The sequence below is a fragment of the Buceros rhinoceros genome, unplaced genomic scaffold (genome assembly GCF_000710305.1).
Source record: "Buceros rhinoceros silvestris isolate BGI_N320 unplaced genomic scaffold, ASM71030v1 scaffold6867, whole genome shotgun sequence".
Lineage (NCBI taxonomy): Eukaryota > Metazoa > Chordata > Aves > Bucerotiformes > Bucerotidae > Buceros > Buceros rhinoceros.
This window is the reverse complement of record NW_010423861.1, coordinates 26,786-46,486: the sequence shown is the minus strand read 5'-3', so window position 1 is coordinate 46,486 and position 19,701 is coordinate 26,786. Positions and strand designations below refer to the sequence as shown.

Below are 19,701 nucleotides of genomic sequence, written 5' to 3'. Positions count from 1 at the left end.
CATTCCTGACCTAGGTGTCCTTTATCCCTCTGTGAAGAGGAATTTTCTGAAAATTCAAGCAGAGTACTGAGGATTCGCATTGTTTCAAATACCTGAAGGAATTTCAAATACTCAAACCTGGACGTCCTGCATTCTCAGTGAATGCTCAGTCAGTGGCTAAAGAACATAGAGCAACGGTAACAGCACATCTCCGGTCTGGGAATCCCACCTAAATAACTTCCCAGTTAAACTAAGCAACAAACTTATCCACGTTTTGCAATTTTTGAAAGATAAAAAGTATGTTTTATTTAATAAAGTCTTAAAAAAAAAAGGCAGCTTATGGAATTAAAAAGAATTCCATTAAATCCAGGCAATGCAAGTCTATGACAACTGAACAGGGTCTCTTGATAGCTGAGTACAGGAAACAGTTTTCTATTGACAACAATATTTTGCATCAAGTTTGTTCTACTATCTGCCATTTGTATAGTTCATTTTATTACCAGCAAAACTACTTACCCTAACAAAGTGGCATTTTTCCAGGCAAACACCAGAAAATATGAAATGAATATGAAACTCTGACAATGTGAACACAAGCCCCTGATTGATTACAAAGTCCAAAGGGCATCAGGCTAACTTTAACGTCTAAGCAGAACACAGCAAATGTTTTGCAAAAGGTTTATGTAGTTATTTTCACAATAAGTTTCCAGACAATTCAGAGTAAGCGTAAATTCTGTAATGTTAATTCAAAAATGGAAGACCAGTGGCTAATTCCAAGAAAGCCAAGGGCAAGCAAGAGCTAACACCTCTGCACAGCTACCAGTGATCTAGAAATGAAGGAACCATGAAACCACTGTTTCCTTAAAACAGCAGTACTACATCTTTAAACACTGAAGGTAAAAATAAGACATTTGAATCTGATGGGGCGGAAGAAAAGCATGCCAAAAGAGGAGTTTAAAATTAAGCTAGCATAGAGGTCTTCTTTTTGCTTTACTGCAGTGAGCAAGTTGCAGGTATTGTAAAACAGGATCTAGAAAAGGCGAGATAGGAGGTGATCAAAAGCTTTTGCAACAGCTGCTGTAACATGGCCTTGGAAATAATGGGATGGTAGGATACAGGATGCAAGCGAAGACAGTAAGACTTGGAACTGAATAAGGTATGTGATGAAAAAACTCAAAAGATGAAGTATGAACTAAAGGATTAATTTATGGATTGGATGACAGTGCTGTCACCAAAGCAGAAATGAAAAGGAATACAGTGATGGAGAAAACCACTTATTTTGTTATGGAAATAACCAAGATTCCTTCCCTTGTGATGGCAACATCAGCCAGACTGCTTATGGAATGACTAGGCATCACCCTGAACACCCAACCCTCCAGGACTACCCAGATTTGCTCTATAGGCTCTCGACAAGCATCCTCCAATTATAGCTCGTGCATCTATTCCGTAACAAATTTCACATCATGGTTTCAAAATTGTTTTGACGGTTCTGTGGTTTATTTAAGCAAAGTATTTAAATACTTGCATTAGAACCCGTGGCAAAGATATGAAGGAAAATAAAAGGTCTCGCTCACAATGGAAGAAACAGGCTACTAACAATTAATGTCATGACCATACTTTCTCTTATCTTACAGTAGATGATTCTCAGCCCTCCAAGACTTTGAAGCATGGCTATCATTTTATTTTCTATGACTATGGGAGATGGTTTGAACCAACATAACAGAAATTCCCACTCCTGTGTACTGTCAACTACGCAGAGACCGCCAGCACGACTTACCACTCCGAGTGTTTCTCTGAAATATCTCTGAAGGGTTTGTCTGTAATTGTATTCAATGTAGCTGAAAGATAAGTAACCTTGACATTAAATGTCTGCTACTAATGACACTCGAAATACATGGAACCTTTTTATGCAAGAGAAAAGAAGATAACCTTTATGCAGTGAAGAACGGACATCTGATAAATGAGCAATCCTGTTAAGAGAATAGATTGTTCATATGTCTAACCTCACAGGCATTAAAAAATAAAACGTGAATCAGCAGAACATGGTGCACCAGATAGAGTTGGGGTTTATTTCATACATATATAAAAAATACAAATTTTTATCATGCTTATAGAAAGCATACTGTATATTCTGAAATACCAATAAACATCCAACTCACAGAGGTACAAAAATAATCACAACATACGCTGCTTGCTCAACCACAGATACCTCATACTACCGAGGAAACCTGTCCTACTCGGAACAGCTGTAAGTGCATTTGCATTAGTGGGCAATTAGAAGTACGGTTACCACACCTGCTCTCCTCTCCCCTCCCGAACTTCTAACGTTCAGAACTGGATAGGGACATTATCCCACATATTAAAATGGTTTATTATGGGAATGTTTTTGCTTTTCACAAAGCAGAAGCATGCAGCAGATGGATATTGCCTGCCACATACAAGGAACGAGACTAGGAGCTAAAGGGAGACAGCAGAATTCTTGGAGACCTTGCCCTTTATACCAGGTGTGTTGACAGAATTGCCAGCAGGGAAAGGATAATAAACCTTTTGGAGCAAGGCAATGACTGATGCTTCTGGGACCATATCAGCATAGTAACAAGCATTTGGCGCTGTTGATGTCGGCAAAGTTTTATCGCTATTATTAGTATATATTTTATGCAAATGGAATGCCGTGTGATATTGAGAAAAATGTGTCTTTTGATGAAAGAAAACCTACGTACCATTAGAACCACTAGCATAATTTCCATCTATTTTTATCTTATTTACAGCATTTTGTCCTAGGTTCAGCTAGCATAGGGTTGATTTTCAAAAGAAGCTGGGAGGGGGCAGAGCCAACCCCAAGTACCCCCTTGTGAATGGACTGGGCATCGGTTCTGGGTGGTGAGCAACTGCATTGTGCATCACTCGCTTTGTACACTTGCTTACTAGTATTACCAGTGTTATTGTGTCTTCTCTCCTCGTGCTGTCCTATTAAACTGTCCTTACCTCAACCCATGAGTTTTCACCTTTTTCTTCCAATTCTCCTCCCCAACCCAACTCAAGGGGAGGAGGGAGCGAGTGGCTGCTGGTGCTTTGGGCCTAAAACGTGAGACAGTTCTGTAAGTTATCTGAGAAATCTCATGTTTCATTTTCTAGCCCTTTCATCCAGAATGATTCAATCTACACATTTTAATAAGGGGTAAAATGACATCAACTAATTCAAGCAACATTAACACCAAGTGAGTGATGGTGAAGAGACAGCTTTCAAGAATAAACAACTTCTGCAGAATTCCTACCTGAGTCCACAAAACAGGATCATCTACCCATTGCAGCCACTAGCATAGACTTGCTAAAATTCAGTTTGCTGACTGGAACGGCACATGAGTTTAGCTGAACGTTTTGTCCTGGTTTTGCCGCATGGATATCAAACCAGAACTTAATTTCAGCTGAAAGAGACTGAAGTAAGCTTTCCACAAAGCTCTGTTTTGGTGCAACACAACAATTATGAGAAAGAAATACAGACTATTGTGCAGTATTTGAAACTTTATGCTTCTTGCCTTTCTGGAAATTAGATGCATCTTCTCTTTCCACTAAAATTTACACAGATTTGACAAAGTCTTTGGAAAAAATTGAAAACTCCTACTTTAATGGACTTCTAAGAGGTGAACAGTTCAGCTGCCAAAATCTCACTGCATCAAACACGCTCCATAATCACACTGTCAATGCTGATCAGAAGTTCTCAACCGCTAGTTTTCAATTTCCTAGAAAAAACCCATAATCCTTCGGATTTCTCTTCTGACTGCCTAAGAACCTTCTCAGATACACCACAGCTAGAATACCATGTCGTAAGCATATACTTGGAATCTCTGTCCCTAATTCTCTAACTCCTTATTCCTCTTCTCAAATCACTGATCATCATCAGCATACACATTCCTAGTAACTTAAACTCAGAATGCAACCACAATCTCCAAATCTAGACTTGTTAGTCTTGCAATCCATCCATACCTAAAACCTTTTCTTAACTTAAACAACAGTTTAACTTTCCTCTTAATCTAATAGCCAGACACAACGTAACAAGGACTAATATTCTCCATACCAACCTACTGAAATATCTCGTTTCCATTGAAAATGTTTCTGCAAAGATGATTCATTTTTATTAATGAGTCATTTACATCAGTTGGATTCTTGATCTCTCTTCCTTTCTTCGTCTCCTGCATCAAATAAAAAAAACACTTTGCTTGTGAAGAGGAAGTTCCACCATATGACGATGTCAGCATGCACTTTTATTTCACAGTCACTGTCTACTTAAAAGGGAGCCAGTCCAAAAATTTGTTTCTCCCAAACCAGCTGTCACCCCCTGAAGAAAATTAAGTTTCTGAAAGAAGATATTTTTGATTTGACATTCTTTCCCAGAATTCAGCTTAGAACCCTTTCTTCCCACCTTCAAAAAGAGAACAAACCAACACAACAAAACTAGCCCTATATGAAAGGTTCTCGGGCAATCTTCTCTTGCCTCTTTTCCTGTTTTTTCACGCCAAAGACAATTTTGTATTTCCTTGAACGATCCTGACTATAGCAGTACAATAAGTGGTAACTTCTCTCTCTTTCCTTGTATTTTCCTGATCTACCTGCTCTATACTTACCCACACACCCGCCTTTATACTGGGATATATTACAAAAAACCAAGCTTCTCTGTCCAGCAACACAATGTCATGTCTACACCACCCCCAATGATACGCTGCCTTTTTATTATTATTATTACTATTGTTTGCTTTAGATGCATGTCAGAGCATTCATGTGACAAACCCCTCACAAAAATCTCCTGGAAGTTAAAGGCCAGATACCAGTAAAGTTCTAAGAAATACTCATTTGTGTAATGTATAATGTGATCAGGGTCCACAGAACATGCCGTTATTTCAAGTGGAAGAGAACAGATGTTGTATAGTCTTTATACAGTCCCATGAACCTTAAGCAAAAAATGATACCTTCTGAGCTAGGAGGACATCTTTCATTAGCAGTCAGGCCCACTTTTATTTTTACTCGAGCCCAAAACAATGTTACCACCACAAAAACAACATATTCCCCACACATATCCACTATGACAGAGATCATTACATCTTTTTATATCCATATACTTGTGGAGTATAATGAAGACCTTCTCCTCAACTCCACCCCAGAAGATGAAAAAATATGTAATATCTTCAGTTACATTATATCAGAGTACTGACTGAATCATGTTAAGAAAATAAATTAATTGGTACAGTAAGCCTTGTAATCACTTAATATCCCCACAATTTTCTAAGTATTGCAGACATTTGTATTGAAACTGCATAATTGAGCTGTAAAATTTGCCAAGGGAGAAGTTAATCGGTTGTGCTTGGGATGAGGACAGCTGGTACTTCAGCAGATGGGAAAGCATGGGAGATATTTTGGGACTGTAGGACAAATAAATTACATAGATAGTTACTTAAGAACTTGCTGTGAAGCAATTGGTCATACTGACATCACAGTTCGGAGGGATAAGCAGTCCTCAGAGCTGCTGCGTGCTTTTAACACAGTGCTGGATTGTGTTTACGTGATGGTTGTAAATTTTTCTTCACAATTTTTTTTTTTTTTTTTTCCCAAGAAAATGTGAAAGTTCAAGCAGAAATTTGTTGCAAGGGAAAGATTTTACAAACAAACCACCAAAGAACAGCTCTGGTGTGTGGAGATGCCACGTCCCAGGAAGGCAGTGCTAGGTCTTGTTACCCATGGGTCAGCTGGCCTTCCTTTGAAAAGCTCCCACAAGGGTGAAGGCAGGACTTTATTCCTCCCATGGCTGCTCCTGACCCACTGCAGAGTTTCATCAGTGGTGCTCTGGTTTTGTACGCTGTGCTGCACATCGTGGCAGTCCAGTACTTACTTCACGAGCAGTGGGAGGAGGCAGCTGCAGGAAAAGGGTGGGTTGGACAGACAGACAACAGGCAGCGTCATGGTTCCTCCAAGGTAAGTCATCCCTACTGCGCTTTCTATGATACCGAAAATTACTTCCTTCTAAAAATAAAATCAAACCCCTTTGTAACGTACATACTGTCTACTTTGCTCAGCTATCTAGGGCTAAACAGACATTCTGAAGAAGATTTGAGGTGTATCTCTGCACAGTCTTAGATTAGCTTTAATGCAATGCCTTTTGATTTATTCTACAGCAAGAGGACCTTTTCTTATTCAACACATAATTGCTCTATTTGCACATGCTGTGTATGCTGAAAACAATAAAAAGTTAATGACAAAAAGTACTGGTTGTAATGAATTAGTAATATTGTTAGATTTGTATTTGGAGTTCATCTTTATTGTTGTGGGTGGAAGATGATCAATAGGAATATGTAATCAAGTTGTATGTGTTTTTCATCTCCTGAGACTCGTCTTGTAAATGAGATGAAGAATCTCACAGGATTTATCCTGGAGAACAAAAACTAAATAGAATAATTTAGAATAACCGCTTAGATTCCCTCTCACTAAAAGCTAAAGGAAAGCTACCAGGACTGGGAAACAACATTATACATTTCTTAAAGATTATAGAGAACACCACTGCTCGTATTTTGAGATAATTTCTCCATTATCTTTCAGACAAATAATTTTGTCAAGAGCATCATACTTCTTAATGTACTTAGATACTGAATATTTTAGAACCACCCATTTTCTCTACCCGTTAATTAGCTCTGCTTTCAGAGTATGTGCTAGTTGGGACACTGCACCTTCGCTGAAAGCCAGACTTCCAAAAGACAGCAATAAGAACAGTAAGTCCCAAAGGAAATCATTTTTATGATAAAGAGCCCTAATGTGCCCCAGAAAAGGTGAGGATTGATTGTTATGGCCTATTGTTACTATAATTAGAAGTCAAACACCAATTAGCAGTTCCATTAATAAGATTAATCTCTGCAATATCTGCAGCTGAGACCTAGGGCTTGTGTGCAATAAGCCAGTGTGAATTGAAAGTGCAACAGCTATTCTGCACTAGAAGTCCCAGTCTGAATACTTACACCAGACAAAAGAATAAAGCTATGCCTTCCTTTGAGTTCCTGCCTAAAAAGCAAGTTTATTTGGTTTAAACACATTCTCTCATGATTTCCATCACTGACGGGGATAGGTGCAGTGCAGCATGAAGCCTCCCCAGCTGTGGTTCACAGCCACTCCCTTTGCATTGCACCAGGTCAGGGTAAATCTAATTTAGTTTTCCATTACTAGTAAACTCAGACAAGTAGTAATGGAAAATAAAAAACAAAAAAACCTCCTTACAAGTACAGAAGTACTCTTCACATGAAAGGAGTCCATGATAAAGTTAAATATCATTATTCTACTTCAAAATATGACTGTAAGAACCAGTCAAATCCAATCTCCCAAATTAATACACCACAGAGTTCAGAGTACAGAAAGTGAAAAAGGGTGAGGTCTGAAGACGAGGTGAAAGTCACACACACAAGCTCTTTGTATTTTCGTAGGTACCAAAATCATCATTTGTATGGTCATTCTTTGATTTTATTTCATCTGAGTTTTGTCTTTTACGACAAATGGAATTTGTCCACAGATAAACCTACACCATGAAAGATAGAAAAGAGGCTTTTATAAAATTTAGTAGCAAAGAGGTCAAGGCAACCTTTAAGTGTCACATGCACTATATCAATACATTTAAACTCACCTTCACCAAAATTTACTCATGCTCACCATGGCTTATTAGCCAAGAGGCTTTGTAATGGATTTTCATTTCCCTTTCTTCCTTTTAAAGGGAGACTATCTACTTTCTCTGTGTAGAACTAATAATTCATCAAATGCAGACTGATGCGGAGACATTCGCGTTTCAGTTGGAAAGCATTTAAACAATTATGAGAAATGACAAACATCTTTAGGCTTGTCCACAGTAGAAGGAATTTGCTGGCAAAACTTTACTGCTGAGCTGAGCAAGTGAACGTACAGCCTACACAACAGAAGGCCTCCTGTGGCAGAGTTACATTTACCTGTTCCTAAACCTAAAATTGCTGTTGTAGTCATCTGCTCCAATTGGAGATGTGACAGCCATCTGAGTCAGAATAGCAGTATTGTTTCTCAGCTGTTTGGTTGCACTCACAAGGACAGGACAGAGGCTACGCGCCAACAACCGGAGAATGCAGAGCCCAAGGTACACATTCTTACAGGGTATTTATTCTGTTTATCCCTCGAAGAGGAACACCCGTTACATTCTCTCAATTTCCAGAGGTGTGCTCACACCTCATACACTATTACACTAAATACGCAGAGTATTGTCATTTCGGATCCCTCTCAACCATAAAATCCCAGTTCAACACCAGTCCAGGACACGTGCAGAAGTCACCAATGCCCCAATGTCCATTGGTGTAAATCTGGGCAGACTGCAAGTCTCAAGCCCATACTATAACCAGTATATAACCGCTACGCTGTTAACTACACTAGTCCATATTTACCTTTACAGGATGAAGTTACCCCAAGACCATCACTCACAGCTTCAATTCCCTGGAAGCAGCCTGATTGCCTTTCATGCATACAGCAATTAAAGATTGCTCTAACAAGCACAGCATCACCTCGTTATGCATGCCATGGCATGGGCTTTGGAGAAAGAACAGACACGAGCTGCAGATGGCAAGCTGTCACCTATGAGAAATGGAAGAGATTCCTAGTGTCCCTGCTAATACACAGCAACTTTTGGTGGCATATCTCTAAGACAGACAAGACGTTACACTTGTGTTCTCATATTAGGCCTTGACACAGCCCACATTACTAGTTCTGAAAATCTTGGGATTAAAAGTTCTTTGGATATATCAGCTCCCAAATGGACATCTAACAGGCTAGATTATGCCAACATCAGCACGGCCTCTGGCGAGCTACATATTCACGAATCCACATCAACCACAGCATTAAACAGGGAGCATGAGGCAGGAGGTAGAAAGTTCACTCACCTGTTTAAACCACGTTTTGATTATCTCCTTGTAAAGAAGACTGTTCTTGCAAGACCTGACCTTCATGAAGAAAGCTAGGTGACTCTGACCTCACTGCTGACTCTGCTTTGAGCAGGAGATTGGTCTGCCTCCTGAGATCCCTTCCAAACTGAATCATCCTGTGAATCTAGTTGTACTATCAGAAGCAACTGGTTTACCCTCAAAGAAGGGTAATGGAAGGTTGAACTTCCTCTGAAGACATCATAGAGCTCTTTAGAATCCAGGGAAAGGAAATTAAGTTAAGGCAAAGCTTTGTTTTCATAACTAGCAAAGAAAAGCTGGGAGTAAGCTGGATGGAACTGCAAGGGGACAGAGCAATATGTCCTCTGTCCTTAGAGTCCATAGAATGACCATTCCCTGACTTCTTTGTAACTGTAGAAACTTCCAGAGCAAAAGGAATGAATGGATGAATGAACCCACTAGTTAAGATTTGGTATGTCTTGGAGACATTTTAGTTGCAAATCAACATTCCTTCAGAGAAGGTGAGAACAAGATGACTTTGGCATAGCCAGAATTACAAAGAGCACATGAAATCAGACTGTGACTCGTGTGAGTGCGTCTCCAAAACAGGGTACCTAGGGCACTCAACAAGAATTACTACTGGAACCTGACCAGCAAAAGACCCATCATCACAACGAGAAGTTGGCATCTGCTTTTATTTCCATCAAACTGGGGTTTTGTTGAAAGCAGCACAAATGCTGGTTCCAAAATCATCACTAAAACACTAAGTGAAAGGAGTGTATGTTCATGATCACTAACACTACAGTATTACCACGATTATTCCAAGCAGCAGGAAGAATTCTGATTCAGAGGCAAGTTTACCGAGCGAATACCTTCTTCTTGTAAGAAAGCATGTTCATCTTAAAAGAGATTAATTCCCGGAGCTTTACAGGGCAGGTGCAGCGTTCTGAGGGAGAAGGGGCAGGGACAGAGCCCAACACTGGGTGCGAGTACCAATCCAGCAAGCTGCTGGATTTACCAGGTTTTAGTACAGGTCTGAAATAGTACTTTCTATATTCCACTCTACACATACACAGACACACACTTGCTGAGTCTGGTAGGATAAAAAAGTCTTTGCTTGTCAATGACCATAGGATTTGCCAGCATGAATGCACAGGCAGGTTTGACTGAAAAAAGGATTATTTTTATTTTTTTATAAATCTTTGACAAGCATCCAAGGAAATCTGCAGAGCTGACTCAATGGATGTCAGTAGTAGAGAGTATTTTTGAAACTGGCACTAATGGCAAAGAAAAAAAAAGAGATGCAAAACATGAGAGAGAGGAAAATAACCTGCTGTATTGGAGCCAGGGATACTGAGGCCTGAAAAGATGGCATAAGTTTGTTCTTCGGTCTCGCTTGCATTTTAAGCTGCGATATAGAGGCTACATCAGGAATTCATTACTCAATAATCAAGGAGATTCCCTAGTCCCCAGTCAGCAGCGACGTGACGTGAATGGAAGAAGATATGCCTTTGGGTATTTAGCAACAGGACCGAAGCCGGTCTTGGTATCTTCAACTCTAAGAATCTAGCTCCAACTATGAAGCATAAAGCTGTAAGCGTTCAGAAGCCATACGATTCTGGCACTTCAGCTAAAAACCTCAGTTCCAGCAGCAAAGTAAACTAACAGCAAGCTGCATACTTGGCTATCCCAGCGAGTTTTGCTCTGAAAGAAGACTACAGAGGGGAGGGTCAGAATCTAATATGATCACCAGCTAGAAAACGCATCTCAAAGCTCTAGGCTCCTGGGTCACATTTGAGGTGTTCTCTGATACTACCAGCATGATAAATTATCATTATTTAGATTCCACCTAAACCCAAATGCAGGTTTTGCTTTCTCTTCAGCATGGGAGCAGGAAGGAATTTCAAGGGAATACAGGATGCATGCTTTGCCTGAGCACAGGCAATGACACCAACCCTCAGGTGATCCTGCTTGCGTACTCCACAGCGTGCACTACTCTTCATCACTACGTGTGCAATGCTTCTATAGCCAAGGCAATATTTTCCTAAAGGCTAACAGACCAGCAGAAAGTTTCAGCTTTAGGAAATCCAAATAGAGCTGTTTATCATGCTGCTACTTCTCTTTTGGGATCACTGGTGCTGAACTGCAAGTAAAACTAGGTTCTTTTTCCCACCAATAGGAATAAAATCAGGTTGCTGGCAATATGATAGGGAGGTGGCCGTACAGAGTAAAGCACGTCAAGTAAGCTTTTACAACACTTCCCCCCGTATCTTCATTATGGCTCATAAAGCAACTAGCAGCGACTCTCAAATCCTTGCATACAGCGACCTCCACATCCCCAGCTTAATGCGGGCAGAGCACGTCTCCCGCAAATTATGAAGTGTTAAAACTGGAGGCAATGCTGGCCAGAGGCAGCACCATGTAACTACACTAGTTCTGTTCCTGTAACTACCTAAATTGTAATCCTCATTATTCTGGAAAAGATTGCGCTCTGGTAGTTGCAACTGTTCCATTGTGTACCAGTAAAAACGAGATGCCAGCTAAGCAGCTAGCTAATCTATTTTTATACATTCAGGTTAATTGTTCCATGAATTGACATATCCAGAGAACCTGAAAATAGGATAAAAAAAAAATTTTCTGCTATTCCAAATTCAGCTCTCAGTGTCTTTCCTTTTTAATTACAGTTACTGTATTGCTTGCTTACATTATGAGTCAAGAATATGAAACAGGGAGGTTATGCAGAATATGCCAGATCCCAGGATTAAAAAGTCCACCATGTTTTCCTGTAGTTTTCTGAGTTACTATTCCGTTACATCTTCCTGGTCACAGATTGTACATTTAGTGCAGTACCAGACATAGTGGACTGATGTAACCTGGCTATCCACTGTGGGACCGAGTATTTAGAGAGAGCACAAAAACTGCTTCCAACACAAACAGTGGGAAAACAAAGACTGGGCTCCTGCAATCGCTGACAAGTACTGGAACGACTTAGCTCATGCTCAGATTTCAGGATTGCAATTAATTAATCACTGCTAAGTACCCTAAAATCAACTGAGCCATATCTCAGCTAATAGTCCACAATATAACGTTCACAGCACGTATCAGGCAGTGAAGATGCTCATTACAGTGCCAGAAATAATATTTCCAGCAAAATATTACATATAAAAATGAAGTAATTACACGGCACGGCAACAAAAAGAGTTGTATAGTTTACAGCTGAGCTGAAAATCTGTAAGAATCTCTTTCCAAAAAATACTTTCCAAAGCTGGAGACATATATGAACGTTAATGGATTAAGAGTATTTCTTCACTTCGTACCACTGGTGGATATGGTTTGCCTTTGATATGTATATATCATATCATATATGGCAAAAACCATACATGATTACACTGTAACCGAGATAGCAGTCAAAAATGTTCCAATGGAAAACGATGTCCTTTTGTTCTCACTCAGGAGAAAGTAGTTTGTAAAACAGTCTTTGTAATACATAAAGCAATCACAAAAGCTCTTTAAGATCATAACTTTTCAAGCTGCCTGATCTCTTAGATAAATCAAAATCAAAAACTAGACTCACATTTAGGAGTGTATTTGGAAAAGTACCTTAAATAAAGGAAGGAGTTCTTCTCCCAAAGTCCTCAGTGACTTCAGCAGAGGGCAAGAACTGGCCATTACGGCACAAAATGAAACACCACCTCGGCGTTCTCCTAGCATGCATCAGCTTGCTCCTATTTACACCACGCTGCAGACTTGAAGTGTCATTGAAAATCCATTTAAATTAACAGCCCCATAGTTATCACTTTTGCAGACAGTAATGAACCTTAAGTGAACCTGTGTGGGCGTATTCAATACCGCTTCATTTTTGGAGCACCTTTGTAGCTCCGAACTAGACATCATAATGGCTATTGACTTGCTCAAACTTAAGATTATTAGGCTAGATTTTCAGCTGGTTGAACTGGCACAGTTCCAATCATGTCCATTTACACCAAATGGCTCATTATTAATTCAAGGTCTTATTGCTCCTTAATGAATACTTCCACGCTAGTCACCTTCCCAACGGCAGCTTTAAATGCTCAAACGTTACCTCCATGGTCAGAATCATCATACTCAAGAACTTAGTTATCAAAAAATAACGCTTTTCCTCTCCTTTTATGAGGCATACTTAAGGTAAACTTTTTTAATCATTTACAAAACAAACTGAAATACCTCCTGTGCCATAATTAACTAACTAGAATTATGCTTTCATACAGCATCATTTGCATATAAATATAAAAATTTTACAACCCTAAAGGGACATTAAGGACGAAACAAAACAAGTATGGAATTAAACAGCTAAAGGGACAACACAGCCCTCCATAACAAGCCTCTTTTATAGTCTTGTCTTTTTTCTTACTGCACCCATTCACATAGTTTCCTTCTCTGTTGTTTTAAGATACTATATAGAATTTAACATCTTTATTTATTTGGTCTTTTTAATTTTACAACGCCATCTCTGCACTTCTAAAACAGAACAGGATACAAACATGTCAGTAAGTTTGTGCATTTTCATTTAATGTATCACAGTTGTCAGAAACACAATTAACTGAAAATATGACAAATTGTGAGCAACACTCCCAATTTTTCAAAAGGATTTCAAAAGTTCAAATTTCATGATTTTTCAACCAGATCTCACTTAAGTGAAACTGCCAAATATACAAAAGAGAGCAACCACTATTTTTGATTACTGCTGTTACTAGTATGAAGTAATTTCATTTGAATACTTAAAAATACATTTAGGAACTTGATGAAGATGAATTAGCTCAGTGAGAGCCTGAGGAACCTTAATGGTAGGCTCAATAATTCCGCTGTGACACGTGGGAGGTAAAAACTTTTATTCTATGCTGCTGTTTCATGGGAAAACGTCCTTCAAAAGGGTTACAGCAAAACTTAAGTGCTTGGTGAAACTACTGACAATCCACGAGATTGGCAAGCTGACTCTCGAACTTCTAGTAAGCAGGTGTACTGAGTAAGTCAGTAACACCTGAATAACTCAAAATGAAAATGCTCAATTAAAAAATATTTTTTAGCATCTTTTTTGATTCTGAGTGCCTCTGAACATTAACTTCCAAAGAACTATCTTGATCCAAATGCTTTTGATTTGGTTGTGCCCAAAAGCCACAGCTAAGATTGGCATGGGTATTATAAGAGCCAAACAAAGAGTAGGAATTAGTTTTCACTGTGGAAAGCTTACAATAATCCTGAGGAACAAAGTTTTGTGATTAGGTAAGTACGGATTTTTCTTAACGGATGATCCGGCCACTTAAGACGATTTGATATCACCATGAAGTTGCCCATAAAACGTACCTTGGTGCATCTTGCTAAAGAAAGTTACTACATACCTGGAATAAATTCCACTGACCATGTTGTGCTGGAAAGAGAGTTCTGCTGTGCTGGGTCCAGCAGCTTTGGAAATAAGCAATACGACCAGACCTCGCATCTGTAAATTATTTCGGCTATCATACACAAAACCCCTGCAGAAAGGAAAGAGAAAAAAAAAAAAAGCATGTTTTCACAATCCATTTTCGCTGGTCATATCCCAGTGGAAAGAATGACTCGGATCTCAGACTGCCATCATTTCATCAAGTCTTTAATATTCACATTTGCACGGAAATCAGCTGCAATTATTAATCATGATCTTTTGTCATCCGTTACCTGACACTTACAATGACATACTACTATTGCAGAGAACAGTAAGTATTCAGGATTAAATCTTGTTTATTTCCAAGGAGCAGCATATGTTCTGCATTTCACGTCATGCCATGAAAGGAGTGTTTCAGAATAATTCAATATGATCTACTGTGAAAGGAACATAGGAGCTTTCAGCTTGTTGTTTGAAGTACGAAAAAGACAAAAGAAGCCTCGTACTTCAAGAAAGGGAAAGGAACAACCAAAATCTATAACCTGCTGAATGAAAACTGTTTAGATTAGAGTGGATAGGACCAGACTGTGCAATACAGACATGTCTAAGTATATTAGGAATAGACTTTGCAGAAACTGATGAAAGACATAAAAGTTAGAGATAAACGAAGTAGGGACATGCTTTTAAAAAAAAGAACCGTTTCAAATGCTGCACCTTTAAATTTGGGGCCAGAAGGAAACCGCCCCCAAAAACATACCTGTTGAAAGCAGTTCTAAATGACCACTTAGGTACCCCATCTCAGAAAATAACTTGTTTTAAAGCCAGCTTAGCTTTCTTTTGAGTGCAATGTTTTCACTCTTCCTGCCTTGTCAAGCGGCTTTCTACTTCCTCTGTTCATCAATACGACTAAACAGCTAGAATAATAGATAATACATTCCAGATGCTATTAAATTTTTAAATAAATTTCCAATAAATTCGGAATTTATGCTCAAAAAATATGAGCCCGTATCTTCAACATTATCCAAATATTTGTTAATAAATCATATGAAGAACTACATCACAGATTACTAAGCACTTCAACTCACTTTATTCTAGAGTACAATTTTAGCCCTAATCACAATCTGAAATGCTGATCTTGGAAGTATGTTTGAACAAAGCAAACAGTGGATGCAACCGAAAGTTTCATTTGGATTTCTTCATCACATTTACACCACTTCATAACACAAGAGTACCTTCAATACACTATTTCATTTATACAGACATAGAAACATCACAAAAATTGTAATTTAAATAGCACCTTTCTAGGTAAAAGTTCCTGTGCTACTGTAAAAAAAATCTTGACTTCTTTTCTTGAGTCTTTTCAACCTTTCCTACAGCAATGGGGAAATGGCCCAAATTACATCCCTCAAAAAGCAGAATGAGAGGGTCTACCCAAGTAGATGTAGTAGATGTCTACTACCAAGTAGATGGTAGTAGACGGTTTCTGGCTTTGACCTTCGTACCTGCACCGATTTCAGGCTAATTCCTGCCCCTCCAGAGAAGCCCTGAGTTCACACTCGGTGCGGCTACAGCCTACAAACGCCTCTAACGATTAACGTAAGAACAGGCCAGTATGGCCAGTACCGTTTTCTACCACAACCCACAACACTTTTAGCTCTGGCGAGGTCTAATGAGCCAAATAAGGCCATGGCTTGTTTTTCTTTGCTTTTCTGATATGCCCACATCCCATTTGCCTCACCTGTAGGCTAAAGGGTTGTCCTACCCAGGAGAAGTTAGGGGTGGAGTGTACAGAGCCTGGCAGCACTACACCCCACACTCTCAGCGCTGTGGTGTTAGAGAAGGTACCAACTGACAGATTTCCAAGTGGATATCTAACATTTACAGTCAAAGCTGAAACTCAGCCAAAAGGAAGCGCTAGCCACTGATCTTGATCTGCAATAGTGCAATTTCATATTAGTCTATCTTAACAGAGCAGTAAAATGCAAACAGCAATTAACACATTACCTTACTAGCTATCTTAAAATAAACCAACTAAAGTGTTCCTGAAAATGGGAGAACATGGGTAATCAATATTTTAGTGGAAGGCATTCCACACTGATTTTAGCATGAGTTCCAACCACAATTTCCTGAGGAGAAACCATGCCACCAGCTCTCTCTTCTTCCTTCCATCCTCAAGGAGGCTTTAAAAAACATTAACCCCAAACAAACCCCAGACCATCCCAACAGCAAAACCCTGACTAAAACAGCACAAAGAACAGCGAAAGATACTATATAACTTTCCAGAGCACAAATGGTTCTTTTTCAGAACAGTCCCCCAACTCTTCCCAACCATTCAAGCTTGCGCAGCTTCCCCAGACCACACACTGTGGTCCTGCGATGTGCACCTTTATTTTCTTTAATGTGTACATGTAGTGAGGGATTTTAAGGAGGAGAGGACAGCTGCTTGCCTTCAGCATTCTCTGAATTTATAACTTGCATACCTTTATTCTCACCAAGCCTCAAATAAGTCTTCTCTTACCACGTTCCGATATGCAGTTAACTGAATGCAGCCAGGACAGTGAAGCTCTTAAAACTCTATAGATTTCCGAAATCAGAGCCACAGTGAACATTATACTACCCAGGAAAAAAAAACCAGAAAATACATATAATGAATAATATATAGTGTGTTGACATCCTCTATACAGAATTCATAATTGTTTGTGGTGGTGTTAAGTACCTCTGTGGCTTGAACTTCAGTTGACCACATTACTCACAAACACACAAGTTACACAGATGACGCAACTAAGCACAAATATATTTCCTCAACACTATTTACAGCTCCATACTTTTTAGAGAAAAGCGGTTTAGGGAAAAATTGCTTTTTTCCACAGTATGTGTGCCGGTAAAATCAGAGTGCCTTACTAAATGCAGGATCCCATGAGAAACCAATAACACTTTTTTTGAGGTTGTTTTTAATTATGGTGACTTTTAACAATCAGAACACTTTGGTTTTTCATGCCCAGTGCTCTACAGCTTGCCAAGGAACAGGATTTTGCAGAAGAAGAAGAAATGTGTTCACCACAGGATTATAAAGCTCTGGCCTTTAAATAAGCCACTGCCTAGGGAGACACCACTAGAAGTGAAGCTCTACAGTACTTTTACCTGATTCGGGCTAGGGGAGGAACAGAAGAAAATTACCTGTGCTGAAAATACTCAAACAGCTTCATAGTGATGACATAAACAAGTGTTCAGAGCTGTTTGGGAGGCTTGCAACACCGCTAGCAATGAATGCCTTGCACTCTTAGCAGAAAACTATTAATGAGAAATGCAGTGGGGAGGGGGAAGAATGGGACATAAAAATCAAATAGTGTAATAATGAGGAGCAACATGTCTGTCATTTCCACACCTAATCATATAGTCTGTATGTTACATATGGTTTGGATGTAATTTTAGACAGGATTTTCTATGAATTCCCAGAGCAGTAGTCAAAGTCTAATTCCATTCAAACCGTGACTGAAGCTGTGTTCCTGACATGTCACCATCCCCACTAAAGCAAAGCACATTAGACTTGAAACAAATAAAGCCTACGGTGATCATCCTTTAGACACTAGAAACTACTGCAGCTACTTGACATGGCTTCAGGGGTCACATTCACATTCCGAATTAAGCTCCCATGAGATATTCTGCAGCTACACAGAAGTCTTCCAGATGGTGCAATTAGTCTTGATGGGTATGTGGCAGGAGACAGGTGCCACTAGGGAAAAAAAGTGAACTAAAAGCAAGACAAGTGAAATTGTGCACACACAAAAAAAACCAGATGCATCAAGCCGGGACTCTTCTCGGAAAACCTCTGCTGACCACCACAGGTACACGCAGGTACCCAGAAAATAAACAGCAGCACACTTTTGCTCCACGTTACAGGCTGGGTATCTTGGAAATGACATGCTTTGTCCTCTGGGGACCAAGGGTACCAAAAAAGGTAGGAAAGTCAAACACTTCTATAATTCAGTTTCGCAAAACATTAAGAATTTAGGAAGAAGGAGAAAAAAAAAAAAGGAAAAACCACACCCAACACCCCCCTCCTCCCCCCACATCATTTACTTTAGATACTATCTGTGTGAAAGAATGACCCATTTGGAAACCGGCAGATTCACAGAACACTCCGCACAAGAAATGAATCTTGCAGCGCAGGGGAGAAGCGCCCAGCTCTGACACATGCGCAGTGTGACGCCGTGCAGGCAGGCACAAGAGACTCACACCACCCACTCGGGCAATGACACTGGCTAATAGCTAATGCGCTGCATATTGCACACCTCCTACTACCAGAGTCCGTCTGCTGCAGAGAATATATCAGCGAGCACGAACAGTTCGCCTGATGCTTTGTGTATTTCTCCACACGTGCAGCCATTGCAGTTAAAATATTAACCTCCAATAATTATCAGGTTTAATTCCATCAGCAATTTACACTTCATTTAAAAAAAAGGACTATTACAAGGACCATTTGTATTTTTGAGAAATCTTGTTTAAATACTTTACAGATTTTAAATTATTCGATAATATTTTTTATGGAATTAAACACGTGAAATTAAAAAAGTAGGAAATGTGGCAAATACAAAATTACTGTAAGAAAGAGATGAACATGGGGGAAATTTCCTAGTATCAAATGAGAGTAAAAAAAAGCGCAGGAAATGGTGAAGTGGGTGTAGCAGAAGAGAGCATACTTGAGGTAGTAGTGTTAGCTCAAATGTAACCACTGAGAATACAGAAAAAATTTCCAATCAAAACAGACGTGATAAGGTATTTGGGAAGGGTCAAAAGGGGTTGTTAAATGTTTAGTCAAATGTTTTTAGTATTTCCCAAATGTTCTGGTCATGACCAGAGCAAAGGAGAGCTGGGGGATCTGCAGCCCTTCCATCCCAGCAGAAGCCCCTCCACCACCGCCCAGATGTGTGCTCTAGCCACCGGCCTGTTGGTAGGGGCCGAAGTGAACAGATCACTGCTCTCCTCTCACTGCTGCTGGCAATTTCACCCTTCCCTTCCATGCATTTCATTGGAGAAGTCCCACTGATAAGATCAATCATTTTGTTTTAGGTCACACACAAGCACTGATTAGCTATGAGGAGAAGGAAAACAGGGTGAGAAATGGGGTGGTGATCAGCCATTACTCTACCTTCCCACTTCAGATGTCAAACAAAAAGGATGGGGAGGAAACCACCTATTTAAACAGCTCTAATAAAAAGCAGCTGGGGAAGTCTGTAACACAATCAAAATAATTATGCTGAAGAAGAAGATTTATAAGTCTAGGATAATGTCATGGAAAACACAGGCTAGTTTTAGGCTGAAATACAAACCGCTCTGAAAAAAGAAACCCCTCTCTTCAAACTGACAGTTCCAGATGCAACAATATAAAAATACAGTTTAAAATCT

General features: G+C 39.6%; 1 protein-coding gene across 1 annotated transcript in view; it reads right to left on the bottom strand.

Moving 5' to 3' along the window:
• Positions 1–15,983, bottom strand: part of PDSS2 (prenyl (decaprenyl) diphosphate synthase, subunit 2) — a 46,849-nt gene extending 30,866 nt beyond the window's left edge. The window contains exons 1-2 of the mRNA XM_010140573.1: positions 15,919–15,983; positions 14,276–14,407 (exon numbers count right to left, since the gene is read on the bottom strand). Coding sequence (XP_010138875.1) covers positions 14,276–14,407; positions 15,919–15,983 — 197 coding nt within the window. The remainder of the gene's footprint in view (positions 1–14,275; positions 14,408–15,918) is intronic.
• Positions 15,984–19,701: the final 3,718 nt, after the last annotated feature.